This window comes from Paroedura picta, chromosome 2 (genome assembly GCF_049243985.1).
Source record: "Paroedura picta isolate Pp20150507F chromosome 2, Ppicta_v3.0, whole genome shotgun sequence".
NCBI classification, from domain to species: Eukaryota; Metazoa; Chordata; class Lepidosauria; order Squamata; family Gekkonidae; genus Paroedura; species Paroedura picta.
The window spans coordinates 44,409,274-44,429,872 of record NC_135370.1 but is presented as its reverse complement, the minus strand read 5'-3'; the positions used below and the strand labels follow the sequence as shown (position 1 = coordinate 44,429,872).

The 20,599-nt window shown below is 43.1% G+C and overlaps 1 protein-coding gene across 4 annotated transcripts in view; it reads right to left on the bottom strand.

Annotated features, from left to right (window-relative positions):
- CCDC148 (coiled-coil domain containing 148) overlaps positions 1 to 20,599 on the bottom strand; it is a 171,744-nt gene that overhangs the window by 108,209 nt on the left and 42,936 nt on the right. For all 4 annotated transcript variants that reach the window (XM_077319991.1, XM_077319993.1, XM_077319994.1 and 1 more), the window contains exons 4-8: positions 12,525 to 12,628; positions 10,713 to 10,786; positions 9,668 to 9,822; positions 8,053 to 8,148; positions 7,524 to 7,705 (exon numbers count right to left, since the gene is read on the bottom strand). In XM_077319991.1, the coding sequence (XP_077176106.1) occupies positions 7,524 to 7,705; positions 8,053 to 8,148; positions 9,668 to 9,822; positions 10,713 to 10,786; positions 12,525 to 12,628 (611 nt within the window). The remainder of the gene's footprint in view (positions 1 to 7,523; positions 7,706 to 8,052; positions 8,149 to 9,667; positions 9,823 to 10,712; positions 10,787 to 12,524; positions 12,629 to 20,599) is intronic.

Sequence of the window (20,599 nt, the reverse complement as noted above, 5' to 3'; positions counted from 1 at the left end):
CATACATGCCTACCTGGGGCCCCTACTCTCACCACCCCCTCCAAGCTCATCATTGACCATTTGGGGAAGAAAGGGAGGGTCAACATGACCATATATGGTTATATCGCCCAATAAATGTATACAAAATTAATTAACTCCCACTCATTAAGGAAACCCTTCCTGGGCTGTCAAGAAACCCTGGGGTTTGATAAAACCCAGGCTGAGAAAGCCTGCTCTAGAGGAATTAACCAAAACAGAAGAGTGAGATCAGGAAAGCTGGCAAACCAGGAAGAAAGGCTGCAACCTTTCTCTCCCTCTTCTCAAGCTGCAAACTTACCACACGGATGGAGGTTCTCTTATGAGGGAGACATCAATCACATGACCCCCTTACCTACAGTCTAAGGAGGTACGTTCTCACGAGGACAGCAAATTAACTGGTTGCATGTCACACGTGTACAAAGGAATCAAGATACATACGTATAACTAAACTTTGTTTAGGACAGGTATGGGAAGCCCAATTCTAATTGGTCGGCTGGATTAATTCTCTATGAACAAAAGAGTAAGGCATTCATTCATGCAAGCAGTCACTGGTGACCAGCAGTGAGAATTAATCCAGCTGACCAATTACTCCTCCAAGCCACTTTACTGTTGTGTCCCACTGAGACCTACCACTTTAAAAAAAGAAGTTACTTTTTATAGTTTCCTTGACTTGTGTTGTTAACAACACAGGCCTTCTTTTAGACTTGGCAGTGCCTTTCCATACCTGTGGAATGCATAATATTTTGACTTCAATTATAATGGTGTTGAATAGACTCCAAATATACTATAGGGACCTGACTTTCTTGTATTTTCCCTTCAGCTTCTTTTTAAGTATTCTTCTAATTTCTGCAAAATTCACTGTATCCCATAGATTTTCCACATTCCAACATGTTCCTGAGATACCTACTATATTTATCGTCAAGCACTTCATCTTCCCAATCTTGGCCTGGAGACTTCTAGCACTGGTATTTAGACATCTATAATGTGTTATCCATTCCAGCATGCCATTGCAAAAGCGCAACGGCACTTCTGGACCAGTAGAAAGTAGAGCTAAGTAAGCAACAGGAGCAGCATATTAGCTGAATGATGCTGCAACCCTCCATCTCTTAAGGTAGAGTGGAAAGGATGAGAGTGATCACAGGTTTTCTAGGAGCAGTGCAAGAAGGGTTCTATCCAGGGACATAGGCTTGGATTCTGTATCTTTGTGCAGCATGTGCTTTTCTCCAGTCATTGCGGAGGCAGTCATGTGCTGCAGGCCTAGTGTGAGAAGAACTAAGCTCTGCAGTAGAGGACTGGCTCTGCAGCACTTGGAGAAAACAGTGTGCAGAGCAAAGCTATGGGATCCAGGCCATAATCCAGAAACATAGCAGCTTTCTGAAGCCCTGTCTATTGAGGGCTTTATGAAGTAAGTGCTGGTTTTGGTTGAGCAACTAACTCTCCATCTAATTATGATATAAGATTGCAAAAAACCCCATTGATGTCAGCATCTTGAAGGAAGGGCCAGATAGGAATGAAAGAAATTTTGAGGCAAATTGAACTCATGGGCAACTCAGTAAGGCTGATAAAAACATTCTTGTCATGTTAATCTTCTGAGAGTTCATGCCCCTTTTATGTGTCCTTAGATTCCATACGTAGCCTGTCTACCGACTGAAAATTCCAAGTGAGAAAGTGCCATGGCCAAAGGAAAAAAAGACCACTGTATATATTAGGAGTTAACAAAAACTCAAATCGCTGCCAAAATATGTTCCAGATATTCAACTTGGCACATTCTGACAACATAGCTATCGTTTTTCCACTAGGGGAAAAAAGAAATCTTGCACCATTATTTGGTTTCAGAACTGAAACTTGGCAACGGTCCTATAGACAAACACCCTCAGGCAGCTGCTTTATATTTTCCTCTGAATCAGATCTCCCCAAAGTTAATCCCTGGCTTTGCACCCACTAAAGAACATAAAAAGCCTCCTAAAGGAAGTCTCTCTCCCATGCCCATAATCCCTCACTACCCCTCGATAATAGGTAGGACAATGTGAATTGGATGCACTGTTCCACTGAATTTGCAGCCGGGCAAAGTACAACAATAACTCCAACTGAGATGTCAGCTTCCCCATATGTCAACTGTGTCATTGTTGTCTGTTGTACCAGAAACATTTTGCAATTGGTAGTCAGATTTCTTGCTCAGCCCTGATTTCTGTTCACTGCAGAAGACACGAGCAGGCCTAATGGACAATCTGGAAACCTGCTACAATCTGAAAACATTGTGAAAAGTGAGACTTGTAGCTTAATTGCTATATTCAGCTTGCCTTCAGCAACCTAGCTGATGGCACAGGGTGATATTTACAGTCCTATACAGTAGCCTGTTGTAATCCTCTCCCTATTATGCTGACACTATAATCCAGTCCTACCCTTTTACTTCTTCCATGGAGGAGCCCTCTACCAGGAAGGATAGTGGTCTCAACGGACTGTGGTCCCAATGGACCATAACAGAAGTGGCATCAATACAGCTAGGGGCCATATTAAAGCCCTTCCACAGAAAGGAACTACCAAAATTTGCCATCAGCAAGCTGTAGGCAGCATAGTTATCACATCAGAGACCTCAGTGACTATTCAGTGTACACGGTGCATGCAGACACAGCCAACAGGGGGGTGAATTTGAGTTCTGCTGAGGCTTTTAGATGCACAAAACTGCACCAGCATTGAGGATGCACTTGTGGGTGGAGAGGCTGAGAAAGCTAGGTCCTTCTCTAGACATGGCATACCCCCGATGCTATCCAAGTTTACACCACCACCACCAGTTACACCAGCACAGCACCTGAAGGGTATGTCACTATGTGGCTATCCTAAATATGTTTCAGCTATGGCTCAGGATGGGGCCCTTAATGGCACTTTGATGCAAGTTATCAAGTGGTTCCAAAGAACTACACAACCTCCCTTCTTGTGTGTGCAGTTTCTAACCCAGAAAAAGATACATCTAAGTTACACTGTGAGTTTCATATAGTCTACCACTAGCCTCTCTTACCATGTTTTCATTTGCAAGGAGAAAGGTTGATGTAGTCTTAAATACAAACTGAAAAAGAGCTAGGGGCTTGAAAGAATCACCAAGAAAGAAGAATTTGGAAAATCTGCCACACTGTCCAAATTCTCTCTCTAACCCAGTGGTTCTCAACCTTTTTGATGCCATGACTCCAGCTTAAGGTGGCGGTGTGCACTTGTGCGCGGGGGGGGCATGTGCGGGTGCGCGCAGGGGCACAACAATCAAGGTGATGTGGAGGTGGCCAGTATCATGCCTCTGCCACCTCCGCTCACCTATGCCAGTTGCTAGCCACTGCCTCCGCCTGCCACCTGCCGCCGCCAAAGTTGGGGTCAAAGTTGGCCATCCAATAGCAAATCCACCTTCCCTCCTCCACACACAGGAAATGAACCCTACCTCTCTTCCAGCCCCCCTTTTTCGGCTGCTGAAGAAGAAGAAGAAGAAGAAGAAGAAGAAGAGTTGGTTCTTATATGCTGCTTATATGCTGACCTAGCAATGATATCAGGGCTCTCTCAGCCTCACCAACCTCACAGGGTGTCTGTTGTGGGGAAGGCGACTGTAAGCCGCTTTGAGCCTCCGGGTAGAGAAAAGCTACATCAGCATTTACCACACTCAAGCACTTGCCTCTGGAAGAAGACTAACATCTCCCTCAAGACCAAAGTTCTTCTCTTCTGGACACTATATTGATCGGAAACTTGGACTTTACTAAAACCTAATATAAACAAACTCAAGTCCTTCTAAATGTGATGCCTGCGGCAGATTCTGGGTGTCTGTCTATGTGATCATAATCGAAATGAGACAAAATATGACAACCAGCCGAAAATTAAAGAACAAATCCAAAAGCACAGACTGCAATGGTTTGGCCATGTCAGCAGAATGAACACCAGCAGACTGCCTCATAAGATCCTCTGGCGAGCATGACCAACTGAATGGAAGATTCAACAAGTGGCGCCAAAGAAAACATGGCTTAAACAGATTGAGGATGACCTTCAAAACCAGTGACTGACTATCCTTATGGCCAAAACTACTGCCACCAATTGTCAAGAGTAGAAACACGCCGGAATACAAGGGACAGCTCTTCAATGGCTGATCTCCTTCCTCCGTGATCGTGGACAGATGGTTGCAATAGGAGAAAAAACATCAGACCGCTGACAACTGACTTGTGGAGTCCCACAAGGAGCGGTCCTCTCCCCTATCCTATTCAACATCTTCATGCGCCCTCTCGCACAACTGGTACGGAAGTTCAGGCTGGGTTGCCATCAATATGCAGGTGACACCCAGCTCTTCCTCCTGATGGATGGCCGCCCTGACTCTCCCCCAGAAGCATTAGCCAGCTGCCTGGAAGCAGTGACGAGATGGCTCAAGCAGAGTCGTCTGAAGCTAAATCCTTCAAAGACGGAGGTCCTGTGGCTGGGTAAGAAGGGCTCATGCGAGGAAGCGCGTCTGCCTGCCCTGGATGGTGTACAGCTATCTACGGCTTGCTCCGCCAGGAATCTAGGCGTGATTCTGGACGCTTCCCTCACAATGGAAGCCCAGATCACAAAGGTAGCGTGGCTGGCATTCTACCATCTCCTCCAAACCAAACTACTAGCGCCCTACCTGGCCCCAGAACACCTAGCCACAGTGATCCATGCAACGGTCACCTCTAGACTGGACTTTTGGAACTCATTCTATGCAGGCCTGCCCTTAGCCTTGACCTGGAAACTACAGCTGGTACAAAATGCACCGGCCAGGATCCTCACAGCAACACCGTGGAGGTCTCACATCCGGCCTGTTCTCCACCAGCTGCAATGGCTGCCAGTTGAATTCCGGATCAGACTAAAGGTCCTGGTAATTACCTTCAAGGCCATACGCGGTCAGGGCCCAGTGTACCTGAGGGATCGCCTCCCTGCCTATGCCCCCCAAAGAGCTCTGCGCTCCACTGCCACCAACCAGTTAAGGATCCCTGGCCCTAAAGAAGTCCGCCTGGTCTCAACCAGGACCAGAGCATTTTTTGTCATGGCCCCCACCTGGTGGAACGAGCTCCCGGAGGAGATCAGTGCCCTGACGGAGCTTAAATTGTTCCGCAGGGCCTGCAAAAAGGAGCTCTTCCACCAGGTTGAGATCAGACACAATCGACAGCGACTGAAAGGCCCCTGCTCCCCCCCTGCCCCCCCTCAGAAGTCCACCAACATGCTCTGGACCTGTTTGTATTGTTGCATTGTTGTACTGCCTATATTGTTTATACTGTTACATTGTTATACGGTTATTATTGTAAAGTTATTCACATGTTTGTAGATTGTTTTATGTACTGTTGTTGTTCTTATGTAAACCGCCCTGAGCCCCAGGGAGGGCGGTATATAAATATAAAAAATAAAATAAATAAATAAATAAATATTATAAACAAGGCAAAAGAAAATCCAGTAGCACCTAAAGTAGCCTATTGGCTGAGAGGACAACCTGCTCCACCAATCGCCAGCTAAACAATACAAGAAGATGATGATGATGATGATGATTCTACCCCGACAGGTGATTTCCCCTTAAATGTAGCCTCCCTGTTTAGGCCTTTCCTGCATCACATCAAGTCTTATTCTGCTTCTGTTGCCATGCCCCTTGGATCCTTGAAACCTGTCTAAGGCTTTGCTGTGTTGCTGTGCAGCTTCCATTTAATTGGTAAGTGCAGGAGTGTAGCCTCTGGACACCACCACAACTAGTATGCATTATGAATTAGAATATGGAAAACCTGATCTAAATCTTCCCGTCACTTGTTTTTAAAACAAGCAGAGCAAGGGTGACTAATTTTAAAAGTGCTGTACAAACAGGTAAAAGAGCTACGAAGGGTTAATTCTTCACAGAAACAGAGAGTCTGAAGTGCAGGCTGCTCCAAGCACTCTGAATGGTTAGTATCAATTGAGCATAGGTAGACTAAAGCTGAATGATGAGGAGGAGAATTCATTCCGAATTCAGGTCTGATTGAGAACAATTAAACACAGACAGGAGATCTGGGGAAAGTTGGCAAGGACCAATGGACAGTTAGATAGAGACTTCCATTCAGGCCAAGGCAAGGGGATAGATCTTCCAGTCTAGAGAGAGAAGAATTTCCTTACCCAGTCAAACAGGGATTTGGCTCTGAAGCGAACATAGATCTCTGCTCTAGTGTGGTTAGCAATTGCCTGTAGAACCCTTTAATTAGTTAACTCAAGAGAAAAACTGGTGTTTCAAGAGAAGGGTTTGAGTACTGGAAAGTACTCAAGTACTCCAGCCTTCCGGAAACCAAAAGAGTTAGAGAATACTCAAAGAGTTCTGAAGAGTTTGGAGAAAACACTATAACAAAGCTTCTCAAACTAAAGATTTAAGTCATTGTGAATAGCTTAAGAAATTCTCCTCAGCCTGACATCTAAAACTAAAGCCTCTGCGTGTATTGGTTTTACCTCAGAAATTTCTGTCCCCGATTTCAGCTGACCTTCCTCCTTTATTATTTAAAATAAAATAAAATAGAATACTTTGGTACTTTTGAATTTCAAAATGTCCTGAGCGCCATTTAAATTGTTTAAGTTAAAGTGGGCTCCTGATCCTCCCCTCAGGTTCCTGGGCAGAGTCAACAGCCAAAATATCATACTGTGACAGGGTGGGACAGCCAGAGTTCTTCAGCAAAGAAGAAAACACATTACTAGGGCAGCTCAGTCAGTAAAGGGCAAGAAAAACAGAGGGAAAATTTTGCCTCTGAGGGAGGGAACTGGACGGGGCCATAATAACAAGCTTGTAAAGCCAAGGAGTGTAGTCCACAGCAGGAAGAAAAGACTATAGAAGTGGATTGTTGGTGAGGAGTGATCTTTGGTATGAAGCTTGCAAGAGTCCTGTTTTCACCTGAAGACGTTCAAAGGAGTTTAGTTAGCTGAAACAAGCAGCAAGGCAGAACTGGATCATTCCTCTGGTCTCCCTCCCGTGATTAACATCGAATGCCATTTGAGCATGGCACAAATCCCTGATTCAGCCTTAGCAGCCAAAGGGACACAAAGGGATCAGGCCTCCTGTCTCCACTGTTGGCTGGCATGTTAAGCAAGTTCATAAGAATTCACTGAGGCATCTTCTGTTTGTGAAAAGACACAGGCTTCAGAGTTGCATGAGCAGACTGTTCTAGATATCTCCGAGTGAAAACATTCATTCCAGCATTAATGTTATTTTAAACAGAACAAAAAAAAATTAAAGCACTGTATCCATATAGAACATGGTAACATTCAGCACAGCCCCTGCTTCTGGTGGTTTAACCCCTCAAACATTTTTGCTTACTGACTTAGACAAGCTGTTTTAGAAAGGGACAGTCTCCATTCTCTCAGCTGTGCAAATAGTTACTGACTATTTAATCCATAAAGCTGGGCACGGAGTCAACTATGCATTGTGCTAAAAAAGAAACGAAAAGAAAGAAGTCCTTTTGCTTGCAAATACAAGCATAGGATCCAAAACTCTAATGACAGAACATTGTGCTGTAGTCTATTACCTGAACGTGAATTTTAACTCGTCATCCTTCTCCTTGAGTTTCAACCAGTATTCATTAGCGAGTTTATAAAATTCCATAAAAACCAAGGCTTTCAAATCAGGGTAGGGGCATTCCAAGGCCAGTAATTCTGGAGGTAAATCATGAAAGTGCATGGCTCTCTCTTCCCAGGCATGTGTTAATATCTATGATAAAAAACAGAGGACAGTGGAAGAATCCAAGATGTTGTGGCTCAAGAGTTCAAGCCAAAAAAGTGAACTTAATTAACTTGCTTGAGCCTGACCGACCCATCAACATCCACTGGTCCCCCCTCAGACACCCCCTCCAAGATCTGAAGCAGCCTGACCTCCCTAGGGGTTTTGTCTATGTTGTCATTCTATCTGAAGCCACTGTTAGACTATTGTTGATATCTTGTTTATGACTGTGTTATACATTTAGACTGTTCTATGTATTATCCCTGCAATATTTTATGCGAACCGCCCTGAGCTGTATGGGAGGGCGGCATAAAAATAAAATAAATAAACATTCTTACTTCCAATCTGAAATCTTCAAGATTTTTTTCCAAAACTGATCTTTCAAGTTGAAGCTTTTCCAAAATGGCTTTTTGTTGTTTCTTCACCGACTCGACCTGATTATATGACACATTGTTTTAAAGCATTAACAAATATGGCTGGGGTTTCCATAATTCAATCCCTGCTAGCACAGTTCTATCTACTCCCTTTATGTCTAAGAAGGAAATACATGTCTTAAGTGCCACTCAACGCTTAACACCCACTCAGGGTGGCTGTCCTGCTCTAAGTGTTTCCTCCTCTAACCAGCTTGCCTGTCTGTCCAGCAGCCAGCCAATCACCTTCCATCCCCCACCCCTAACCACCCCCTCCTCCTTCCACTTCCCTCTGAGACCTGGAGGCTGCAGATCCCTTCTGCATGAGAGCTGCCCCTACCAGTGAATTCCATAACAGCTGCCTGCAGCCCTTCTAGGTCCTGGGGGGGGAGGCCGTCTATAGAGTTCTTCCACTCCACCCCCCTAATCTAGTGCCTGTTGTACTCCTGAATGAAATGGGCTTGGCCTCTAGTATAAAGATAAGTGGAAAATCCCTATATGTACTCATCAAAACACTCTGGATAGGAAATTACAAGTTCTTCATCCTTGGGACTCAGATACAAGGCTTAGATCCTGTGATGCATTAGTAGAAAGTACTGGCAGTCATGTGACTTCCCATCGCTTCCTTCCCTCACAATGCAGACATTTTCAATAAGGGGAAAGAGAGCCAGTGTAGTGTGGTGGTTAAGAGCAGCAGTCTCTAATCTGGAGAACCAGGTTTGATTCCTCACTCCTCCACAAGAAGCCTGCCGGGTGATCTTGGGCCAGTAAAAGTTCTCTCAGACTCTCCTACTTCACAGAGTGTCTGCTGTGGGGAGAAGAAGGGAAGGTGATGGTAAACCACTTTGAGACTCCTTATGGTAGAGGGAACGGGAGGGATAAAAACAACCTCTTCTTTTTTATTCCTGGGATTCCAAGATCCTGGAGTAATAGCCACATGGGATGGGCAGCTACAGTAGGGAGGAGAAAGGGAGCAAAATGGCATCCTTCTTCCTCTTGCATCATCTGCAGTAGGAAGTGAGAATTGGAAATGATTCATTCCAAGGGCAGGGTTTCCTTCACAGTCCTTCTGCTCTTTAACTTTCATAGCTAAATTTTGCCAGGATTAATAGAAGGATTAATCTTCTTCCTTACAAATCCTGAAACCAGAACTGGAATGGGAAATGGGAAAAGAAAACGTAGATGGGAGAAATTAATTGAGATGGGAGAGATCCATGTTACATAGCACTTGCATATAGGGATACCAACAGGCCTGGTGAAAATATCCTGTCCCTTTAACAGTTGCTGAATGTGTTGAAATGGGCAGCTGAAGCTTTTCATGGAAAAAATGTTTATTGAAAGAAAACCTTTATTGAAAGTACGAGCCATTTTTCTCCAGGCAGCTGGCAACTCATATGTTTCCAGATTATGTACAACCTGCCCTTATGCTCCCAATACACATAATGTAAGGGTGACATTAGCAACTATTAATAAAATAGAAGGGGGAGAATACTGGCCCAAATCTACATAAAGTGGAAAAATGGAGAAAGACAAGATTACTAACCTGTTGTAAGACGGCATCTGCATTTTCCAGGCAGGACTGCTGTTCACAGTTAGTCTCTATTTTGGACAATCTATACCTTAAATCCTCTCTTAGTTGCCAGATAGGTTCTACTGTATTCGCTTGAAATGTATCCAGGTCTTTTGATAACTTATACCCTAGGGAAGGAATAAATATAGACTGTCACTCTATTAGACAAAATATTTCAAAGTTTACCAGACACAAGAGGAAATTCATGTGGTAGTCTTATCTGTTTTCCATGGTATTAGTCTTAGTTGGTTGAAAGATGGCCTTTGAGGAGGACTATGGGAAGAGGAAGGAGGGGAACATATATCATAAGAACTCCAGGAAGAGCTTCTTATAAGTCATTATTTAGTATTGTTACTTCTTTGCTTGTTGGACAGCAACACTCATGGTGCTTGGGGGACAATGCGTAGTATGTGGCATTCTTCTGTTTATAGTTCTCCAAGATTTTCTTTGGTCTGACCTGTCCATCTGATCAAGAGGGATGTATTTATCACCATTCTACCTACCTTTCCTTACAACTGAAAACTCTATAAATGGTCTTGTAGGCTGACAGCATGGAAGTCTTTGTCCAACTGTCCAAGCCCACAGACATGGAACTCTTTTAACATGTTAATCTACTAGCCCCTTCCCCAGTAGATGAAGATTCCACTAAGATGTTGCTTGTTACACACCCACCCACTATGTAAGAGGTCAATACTCTTTGTATAGAAGAGCCTCATCTCATCATAGCCATATTGTTCTCCTGGCCAGGTAGGAATGATACACAAGGCAAACTGCAAGAGGCAGCAAATTGAACATGATGGATTCAGAAAGGTTGTGTGAATGTGATGCCCAATTAAAAACCAATCTGAGCATTTAACTGGCCTTGAGAATTGAACCAGTTTACTGCCTAGGTTGCAACTCTAATGCAAATCATTGTATGCCCAAAATATGAATGGTCAATATTATTGTATAATTTTATCATCATGCTCATATTTGTAATTAAGTAGCTTACATGAAGTTATATAGTGAGAGTACTTACGCAAATCCCACAAGTCCAAAAAACACTCATTTCCTTCATCAAAAAAAGTTTGTATTTCCAGTTCTAGTATGTGCCTGAAATGAAGAACTTCAGTTCAGACAAATTAAAACCATTCATTTCTAACCCAAGATGTAACAAAAAGCTTAAAGGCATCCAGTCATTCACTTAAATATGGCGACTTTTCTCAGTTTCATAAATTCATTTTATACTTTATGGTTTCCCCACCATTTACTTTCATAATATTCAAACACATTTTTCTGTTACAGCTGCACAGAGGACACAAGTCTTCACTGAGGGGTTCACAAGAATACATCGGAAACATTTTAACCTGCCTTTCTCCTTGTGGGGCTCATGACATCAATGTTGTTTAAAAGTACACCGAGTAAAACAATTAAAAACTCAACAACAAAATTGCTTCTTACAACCATATAGCACTCAAACAATACCCATCAGAACAGTTATTCATCAGGATAAAAACTTTTTTCTGTTTAGAGACTTCAATTGTTAATATTTCAATACTAACATCTCTCTTGTTTATTAAGAAGATGTTCTCCTTTTGCCTTATTCCCAGGCCAAAAGCTGACCCAAATCTACGCTCAAGTCTTATCACATGGTCATCCACTGCTAATGCTGTCTGTGCTTCCTTCTGTTATGACTCCCCATTCTGCTATCTCTGTCCTGGTCCAGAATTCTGACCACCATATCCTTTACTGCTCAACCTAAGCAGTTATTCCTAGATTCAAGTATCTTCATTTCCAGGATAAAGAGTAACACCAAATCAGCCCTGTTCTCTAAAAATGGCCTTAGATGAAGACTCGATCTACAGCCAGATCAATGAATTGTTATTGGACTAACAGACCTTATTTCTGTGCTGCTTCAGTCAGTCCCAAAATCCAGCCAAACCTGCACTTTAATTTATTTCAAAGGTGATCCAGCTCCTTCCAGAACATCACTTCTGTGGCAAAGTACTGGCCAAAAGAAAGTTGGGCTAGAACGGTGGCTAAGATTGAGCAAGATAGAGTTGTTAACTTCCTAGAGAAATACATCCTGTCTCTTTAATAGAAGCTTAATGGGATATTATTTAACTCCATGCCGCGATGTCTATTGCCACATGTTAAATCTCTATTAAAGAGATAATGAGATATTTCCCCGCAACCCTGCAGGCAACCCTAGTGCAGGGCTGCTGTAAAACTATGGAAACAAAACTCAAAAGGGCCTTGGGTCATTCCGGAAGCCAGCAGAGCTATGCAAGACATACCATTTACTCCCATATATCTGGTCTGGGTTTGGGTGCCATAAGGGAGGCTAGCAGGCACTTCTGCCTAGGATGGCCCTCAGCAGCTCTTTGACTATGGTAAAAATTTGAATTTTACCTCTGCCACAGACTCTAAGAGTCAGTTTGCTTAGCCACGGCCTCCGTCTGCAATATGGAGATAATAGAGCCACACTTCATAGGGCTGTCAAACACGCTGCCACAAGATAATGTACAGGAAGTACTTGGAAAACACTAAAGTATTATTACAGGAGGCATTGTCTCCGTACCCTCACACGGGCCAGCATCCATTTTGGATCAAATGTTGACAAGAGGACCCTACTTAATTCAGGCTTTCTACACATTCTTCCATCCATCTTTGTACGTGACTAACATTCACTTGTTTTCCATTACATGCTCAGCTATCAGAGTTCCCACATTTCTGTGATATTATCTCCTCATGAATATTTGCATGTAAATTAACACATTAATTTATGCCAGCCAAACTAGCTTTGTTCTGTCCATCCTTCTGTTATTTATCAAGCCTTCCTGATTCTTACCTGCTTTCATGAAGTCTTTTGTGCTCTTGCCTCCACACTTGGCAATGCTGTTTCAGAAGCATTTGTTCTTTATTCATTTTTGAGGCTTGCTCAGCCTTTTTGATCTAAGTAAAAGGGGGTAACACAAATGTATGTAAATGTCTCCTGCAGACGTACAAAATGACTCCCACAAAGAAATCTCTAATGTGGAGGTATGCTCCATTGCTCTCGTAGGTGAACCTCGAGAACAGACAGAACCACTGCCAAAATGAAAAGAAAAGTTATTCTACAAACATGTATATACTACCCAGTTCTGTCTCATAGTGTACCAGCTGGTCTCTCTGGCTTTCCATATTCAACTACCATTAGCGAATCAAATGCCATTTGATATTTGGAAGAATCGGTATTAAAGTAAGTGTATACAACCCAAAAAGCTGGAGGATGACTAATTCTCTTATTCAATGTTATAAAATGAACTCTGGTGCTGGAGAAGACTCTTGCGAGTCCCTTGGACTGCAAGGCGAACAAACCGGTCAGTCCTAGAGGAGATCAGCCCGGACTGCTCCTTAGAAGGCCAGATCCTAAAGATAAAACTCAAATACTTTGGCCACCTCATGAGAAGGAAGGACTCCCTGGAGAAGAGCCTAATGCTGGGAGCAATTGAGGGCAAAAAAAGAACAGAGAATGAGGTGGCTGGATGGAGTCACTGAAGCAGTAGGTGCAAACTTAAATGGACTCTGGGGAATAGTAGAGGACAGGAAGGCCTGGAGGATCATTGTCCTTGGGGTTGTGATGGGTCGGACACCTAACAACAACAACAACATGTTATAAAAACCTAAAATACACAAATAAAATAACGTTGTAGTGTAGTTGAGCATGTAGTGCAGATGAGCATTCAGAACACTATTTGAATGCTACACATTAAATATTTGCGAATACAGAAACTGAAACTGACTGTAACTAAAGCTGAGATACTTCCTAACATCAAAGCCTCAAGTTTTTTGGGGAAAGTTGCTGAACTTTCATGCCAAATTTTACAGTAAGTGTGCTTTTAGTGGTTGATTGTCGTATGGTGCGAGGTGCTCAACCTAAAAACACCTATGGATCCTGCTACTGATAAAGTTAAAGGTATCCCCTGTGCAAGCACCGGGTCATGTCTGATCTTTGGGTGACGCCCTCTAGTGTTTTCATGGCAGACTCAATACGGGGTGGTTTGCCAGTGCCTTCCCCAGTCATTACCGTTTAACCCCCAGCAAACTGGGTACTCATTTTACCGACCTCGGAAGGATAGAAGGCTGAGTCAACCTTGAGCCAGCTGCTGGGATTGAACTCCCTGCTACTGATGTACACTTTTAAATAAAATGTACCCACAGAGCTCCAAACATGATTAACACTAAGTTTAAGATAAGCAGCTTCTATACAAGGTAAGTGTTCACTCCCCATTGTATGGTTCAATATAGTTTTATTTTTTTGTCTTCCAGATCATGCAGTTTCCATATCAGTCGGAGATGCTCACAGCAGCATCTGGTGCTGTTGAGGAAACTCACAACAATCTTCTCAAAGATCCATATGGAATATCATACCAGACATTATGGCATGGCAAGGAGAACTATCACATAAATGTGGCCTCCACTGGAAAATGGCAGGGTGCAAAACCACCTTTATTCAACAAAAATTTATGCAAGGAAGAGGGTGAAATAGGGATTACAGTCCACTTTTGTAAGATGCGAGTACAGTAGCTCTGTTTTTTTTCCCAACCACACTTATTTATTATTGCATTTTTATACTGCCCTTCCAAAAAAAGCTCAGGGCAGCTTACAACCTGATAAAACCATGCAATCACAGAATTAGAATAAAACATAAACTTAATTTAACACAAAAGTCTAAAATCAACAAATATTTTTAAATAAACCGTCTCTTCTTCGTCAACAATGGGGGAGGGGGAAGAGAAAGTGTTAAACCTGATGTTTTAAGAATGATTTCGGCACTGCAAGATGTATACGTGAATGCATAGATTCGTTGGTGGATGTGGGGCCTCTTTCAGAGCATTTTATTTCCCACAATACTATTGGATCAACAAACGCAGCTTAAATATTAAGAGAACAAATTTACAAAACAACATAAAACATTGTTTCACTATACAATAGAAAGGCGGGAGGGAACATTTGCTGGATTGCAACACATTGGTGAAGCTGTTTTCAAGCCCCAGGGGTTGGGATTTCTGTATCATTGCAGCAATGCGGGCTTGTCTGGGCAAATGGCAAAACTTCATGGCTTCATCTTTGGAACAGTCAATGTCTTCTCACTCTTCACTGATTGTTTGCCTACCACGTATCCCCATTAGGGCTTTACAAAATAGTTTCTATGATTGGGCTGTACGGGAAGCTCTCTTCATCACCAAACAGCTTTACAGTGAATAGTTTTTACTGCTTCCTTGACGGAAAGAGACTCATGAAAAATGAAATACTGAAGAAAACGCAAGGCTGGAATTCAGTTTTAAAGCTTGAGCGAGCTGAATTCTGCTCTGCCAACCCATGGATAAATAATATCTGCCAACTCTTTTGACAAATTGTACCTGCGTCGTTAGGAGGAACTACAGGAAACAGCAATTCCAGCCCTTCGTTCACTGTACTTTTCCTCATGTACCTTTTCATTTTTCACAAGATCCTAGAACGCAAGTTTGGAGGGTGTGGGGAGGAACAGCATGTACTGAAAACCCTCTGAGTGCTACATGTATGCCTCAGCATGGATTCATATACGTATTTAGTCACTGTTTTAGGTTCTGCGCAGCCTCCCTAGCAGACAGAAAGACAGCATCACTGTCCATCAGTCCACTTCCATTGCAAGCCAGCTCTTTCCCCCTGCCGCATTATGCAGAAGCCCATTACTCTTAACTTCTAGGCCTTACACAGAGATGTCCGAAGACTTATCTACATGGCCACTTCCCACAGTGCCTATTTTGCACTCCACCAACTACAAGAAACACAATTAAATCCTAGGCTGGGGTCTTCTACCTCTTCTTCTGCTTGGTCCCTTGAGAAAAGCACAAGGATACCCTGGGCTAAGAATGTTGATTTCTTCAAGCCCACTGTGCATGAAGGGCAGATCAGCAAAGGCTTGCAGGAGAATAGCTTGCAGAGGAATGGGGACTGAGCAAGTTCTGGCAACTTTTGGGAGGAGCTTGCAAAGACTGTAAAAGCCCGTCCGTTCCTGGCGAGATACTAAAACACCCTACAGCTTCACAAGAACTCAGCGATTTTAGAATTTACACACAGGAGTTCCGAGAAGGACAGAAAGCAATGGTGCTATGCTCCCTATGCCTTGTTTTATGTACTGTTGTTGTTCTTATGTAAACTGCCCTGAGCCCCCGGGGAGGGCGGTATATAAATATAAAAAATAAATAAATAAATAGGCCAGGGGGTTGGGAAAGCCCGGGATTTCTTGATGGCCCTAGAAGGGTTTCCTGAATGGGTGGGAGTTAATTTTTAATGTATTTTTAAAATTTGTTAACCATTTGTTGAGTGATATGGTCATATGGATCTGCCCCCCCCTCCCCATAAAAATGGCCAATGATGGACCTGGAGGGGGTGGGAAAGGGAGGGACCTTGGGTGGGCATGTCCACAGCTACACTTTCCAACCGTATTTTGCACTATTGTGCCACATTTGGGGTTTCTCAAAGCCTGAAGACTGTTTCAGGGTTTTATCAACAGAAAAACATTGAGAAAGGCTGGCATAGGCGGACGTACATTTAGCGCTCTCAACCATATTTTAAAATACTGCTGCCTCACTGATCTTTACTTCCAAGGTTAGATCATCAGCTCAGAGCCACATTTGAATCTGTTGCATTTCCTAAACGTGTAGCAGGCAGGCAGAGTGGGTTGCTTTAAATATCTGGGCAAATTTAAGTCATGATATAAGTCACCAAGAAAGAAAAAGATGACATTTTCCATTACCCATTAGGTGCAGTGATGAGTCAGAAGAAGGAATTGATGGCTGTGGGCCACTCTCAGCTCTCCATTTCACATGGCAGCCATTTTAATTAATCTATTTATTATTCCAGTTTTTATACTGACCCTCTTGAACCAGTTGTCTTGGGGCAGTGTACAGTCTTTAACAGTCTTTGACCATCTTTAACCCTGAGAAAGTAAATTCCTGAGATCACAGGACCTGTATGGAGTAGCAGAGGGGATGAAGTAACCCCCTCTCCCTCCTCCATCAGCAAAGAGAGAACACATTGATTTTGCTCTCACCATACTGCCGCCTCCCAACCTGCAGCCTCCCAAAGGAGTTCCTGAAACTCCAAGAAACAACTGCTGAGGGGAGTAGAAGGGAAAGAGACATGATTTTGTGTAGTTCTTGGGCTGGACCCAACATATTATCTAGATACTTCCTAAACAAAATTGCCCGTGATTTGCTTGCTACATTTAAAACTGGAGCGAATCTTCAAACAACCTTTGAAATTTTTGAAAGTAATTAAATTCAATTGATATTTTAATCACTATACCACTTCAAAAAAAAAATGACAACCCATCGCTTATTTTAAGATAATTTACAGTATAATTCTAAATACGGTTACTCTCATTTAACTTGATTGATTCCAATGTGCCTCAAAGGGGGATAACTCTGCAAAGTCAGGTAAAGTGGTTCAGGAGCGGCAGAGAACCAGGTTTGATTTTCCACTCCTCCACATGCAGCCAGTTGGGTGACCTTGGTCTAGACACAATTCTTTTAGGACTGATTTCACAGAGCCGTTCTGTTAGAGTTCTACCTACTTCACAGGATGTCTGTTGTGTGGAGAGGAAGGGAAAGGTGTTTGTAAACCACTTTGGGACTTCTTCAGGTAGTGAAAAGAAGGGCATAAAAAACCCCAGCTTTTCTTCTTCTGACCTGAGTTGCCCAAGCTAGCCAGATCTCATTAGATATTGGAATCTAAGAAAGGGCGGTTCTGATCAGTATTCAGATGGGAGATTTGAAGAAATCCAGGGGTGCTTTCAAGAGGCAGGCAATGATAGGCCACCTCTGTTGATAGCCTTGGAATCTCTGTGGGGTCACCATAAATCAGCTGTGACCTGATGGCACCATCCACTACTACCCACTCTCCAAAGGACTGTTCTGTGAATTGCCACAGTTAGGGTCTCTTTGAACCCACAACCGTGACAGGATTCTGTAGACAAGGTGTTGGATGGATAATTAGTCTCTGAAAGTGTTTCTTCTTTCTAGTGGTCCTTTCTACTTTAGTCTCTCCATTCTCCTTTGTTGTAACTCCCACTTCTATTTCACAAAAGTAAGTACTTCAAACAGGTGTAAGACTTGGTTTATTGATTCATTTCTTTTCATTTCAGTCCATTCAATTCCATTCCTTATATTTATATACCACCCTCCCCTCACGGTTGAGGGCTGTTTACAGAAAACTTTGAAATCATAATACAGGTACAATATAGTTCAATAATAGCAGGACAACAACATTAGTAACAGTAGCAGTAGCAGTTAGTGATAACCTTTCCCCCCCCCCCTTAATTGTAACATTAACAGTAACATTTCCAAATAACTGAATCCCATAGGTTGGTCAGTCTAGGGTTGCCCTTTTGTTTGTTCCAAGGGCACATCAGTGTTAGGGGAGGGGTTCTGTGGGCCTAGTAGATGTTATTGCTTCTGTTGGACCTCAACCAAATACCTGGCAGAAGAGCTCCATTTTGCAGGCCCTGCAGAACTGTGGTAGCTCCGGCAGGGCCCGGATTCCTTCTTGGAGCTCATTCCACCAAGTGGGGGCCAGGATGGAGAAGGCTCTAGCCCTGACTGAGGTCAAACATGCTCCCTTGGGGCCAGGGATCACCAGCTTTTTGGAGGTGGCTGAGCGTAGAGCCCTTTGTAGGCTGCATACAGAGAAGTGGTCTCTCAGGTACACTGGGCCCAGCCCACGTGAAGCCTTAAAGGTGAGTATCAGGATCTTAACCTGATCCAGGATTTAATTGGTTGGGCAGATAAAGGGTACAAGATCACAGGCAACACCTTTGCCTCTCAGTATATGCCATAATGTACATACAAACAATTCATTAGTTTCTTAAATATTTAATGTATTTCATTCTAGCACTTGTGTTGTGCTGTACAGCAATCAATAAGGATGTTTTCCTTATAATTCTTTCCTTACAAAGAAGAGCAGGGCTTCCCCCCAGAAATTTAGGTCAGAGGTTGGGAACATATAGACTTAACAGAGTTATGCTTGTGCCAGATCTCATACCATGCCTAGCACCTTCCTCCCTATATATTACAGTGCCCACACACAGGTTAACTTAGCATAAGCAGGTACCATAAGATATAAATATATCCCCCTCTCCCTCGGCATTTCTGCTTGCACAAGAGCTCTAGTACAAATGGAAATTTTGTACTGAATACAACTTGGGATCATAGTTTAATAAATAAGAGATTTGAATGAAGTTCAAATTTCCCTTTAACCCAAGTTGTTTTGAGAAGAGAACCAATATAGTTGAAATCTCTCTATGTGTTTTGTTTTTAATGAATCCACCCTGCTGGCAGGCAAATATCACAAAGGCCAAAATGGTCTCAAGGAAATGCAGGCCACAAGGAATTGTAAAGGAATTGGCCAACAAGGTCATAAGAACAAAAGCAGGTGAGTATTGTCTAATTTGCATTGTGTCATTCCAATCCCCACCCCCACCCCACCCTGCAAATATATCCTATGGCCAAACGAAAGGGAAAGAAATAATAAACAAAGATGGAATGTGCCAGCCAGAAATTCTTAAGAAGCCTTTCCAAACAAAATGTCCCTTTAAAATATGCTTCTTACTCTTACAAAAATTTGGGAGGGGAGTTACTATGAAAGATTTGCAGTTCAGCAAACTAGCCCCTACTCGATTCCCTTAGAACAAAAATATTTTGTCCTTCATCCCTGGAAGCACAGAACCAGTAAAAATGAAACAGCAAATTAACTTTCCAGGTCTATTGGATATAGCACACTTCCAGAAAAACAATCAGTGTTGATGGGCTCAGTTTCATTTTGGGTCTCAGGAAGCTTTCGTTTTTGTATTAGCATATAACTTTACAAACAGGAGACCTGCAAGGAGTTTTTAAGCAGAGGCTAGATAGTCATCAGACAGAAATGCTGGTTTTATGAACTTAGGCAGACTGTAGTGGGTGGGCAAGAAGGGATGTGCCAATGTTTGTCTCTTGTGGTCCTTCCTTGCATACCTAGGGAATTGCTGATCGCCACTGTGGGATGGTGCGTGAATTTCCTCCAGGCCACGTTGGATTCTGGAGATTTCTGGTGTGTGTGTGTGGGGATCATTTGGGCATGAAATTGAGGTTACTGTGGGTAGGCATGTAGTTGTGAGCTCCTGCATTGTGCAGGGGGTTGGACTAGATGACCTTGGAGGTTCCTTCCAACTCTATGATTCTAGCTTGCAATGGGTATTGCATCTTCTGCTATGTCCTCATTCCCATCCTTGGCAGTTACCATAGCCTCCTCCCTGCTTCCTGCTTTTTTCCTGCTTCCTTTTCTCCTACACACCCGCAAGCCAATCTACTTCTATCTGCCCCCGTCTTCAACTTTTCCTCCTTCCCTTGCCCTGACAGGCTTTTCTAGAAATAGTCCACCCTAGTTGCATGATAGGGAACGTACAAGGACTCAATAGGGAGAACCTTAACTTCCTCTGTACCCCTTCTCCTGCCAGACCTCACATCTTCAACTTTCCCTGATTTTTTTTCTCTTTCTCATCCACTTTCCTTTTTATGCGCCCCCCCCTTCAGTTATTTTATTTATTTAATACCCTGCCGTTCTTCCCCAAATGGATACTCAAAGCAGCTTACATCTTTCACCCCGTATCCATTTTACCCTCACAAAACAGCCCTGTGAGGTAAGAGAGGCTGAGAATGTGTGACTGGCTAAAGGCAGAATAGGGATTCAAAGCCGAGTCTCCCAGATTCCAATATGAAATTCTAGCCAGCATACACACTGTTTTCATGGAGTGGCTGTTGATAAATACTAGCAAGCAGCAGAGCCTTGGTAAGCTGCATAGTAGCAAGTTTCCTCAAGTTGCTGCACTACCAGGTCTGGCACCAAGGAGTCTTCCTTTAAGGG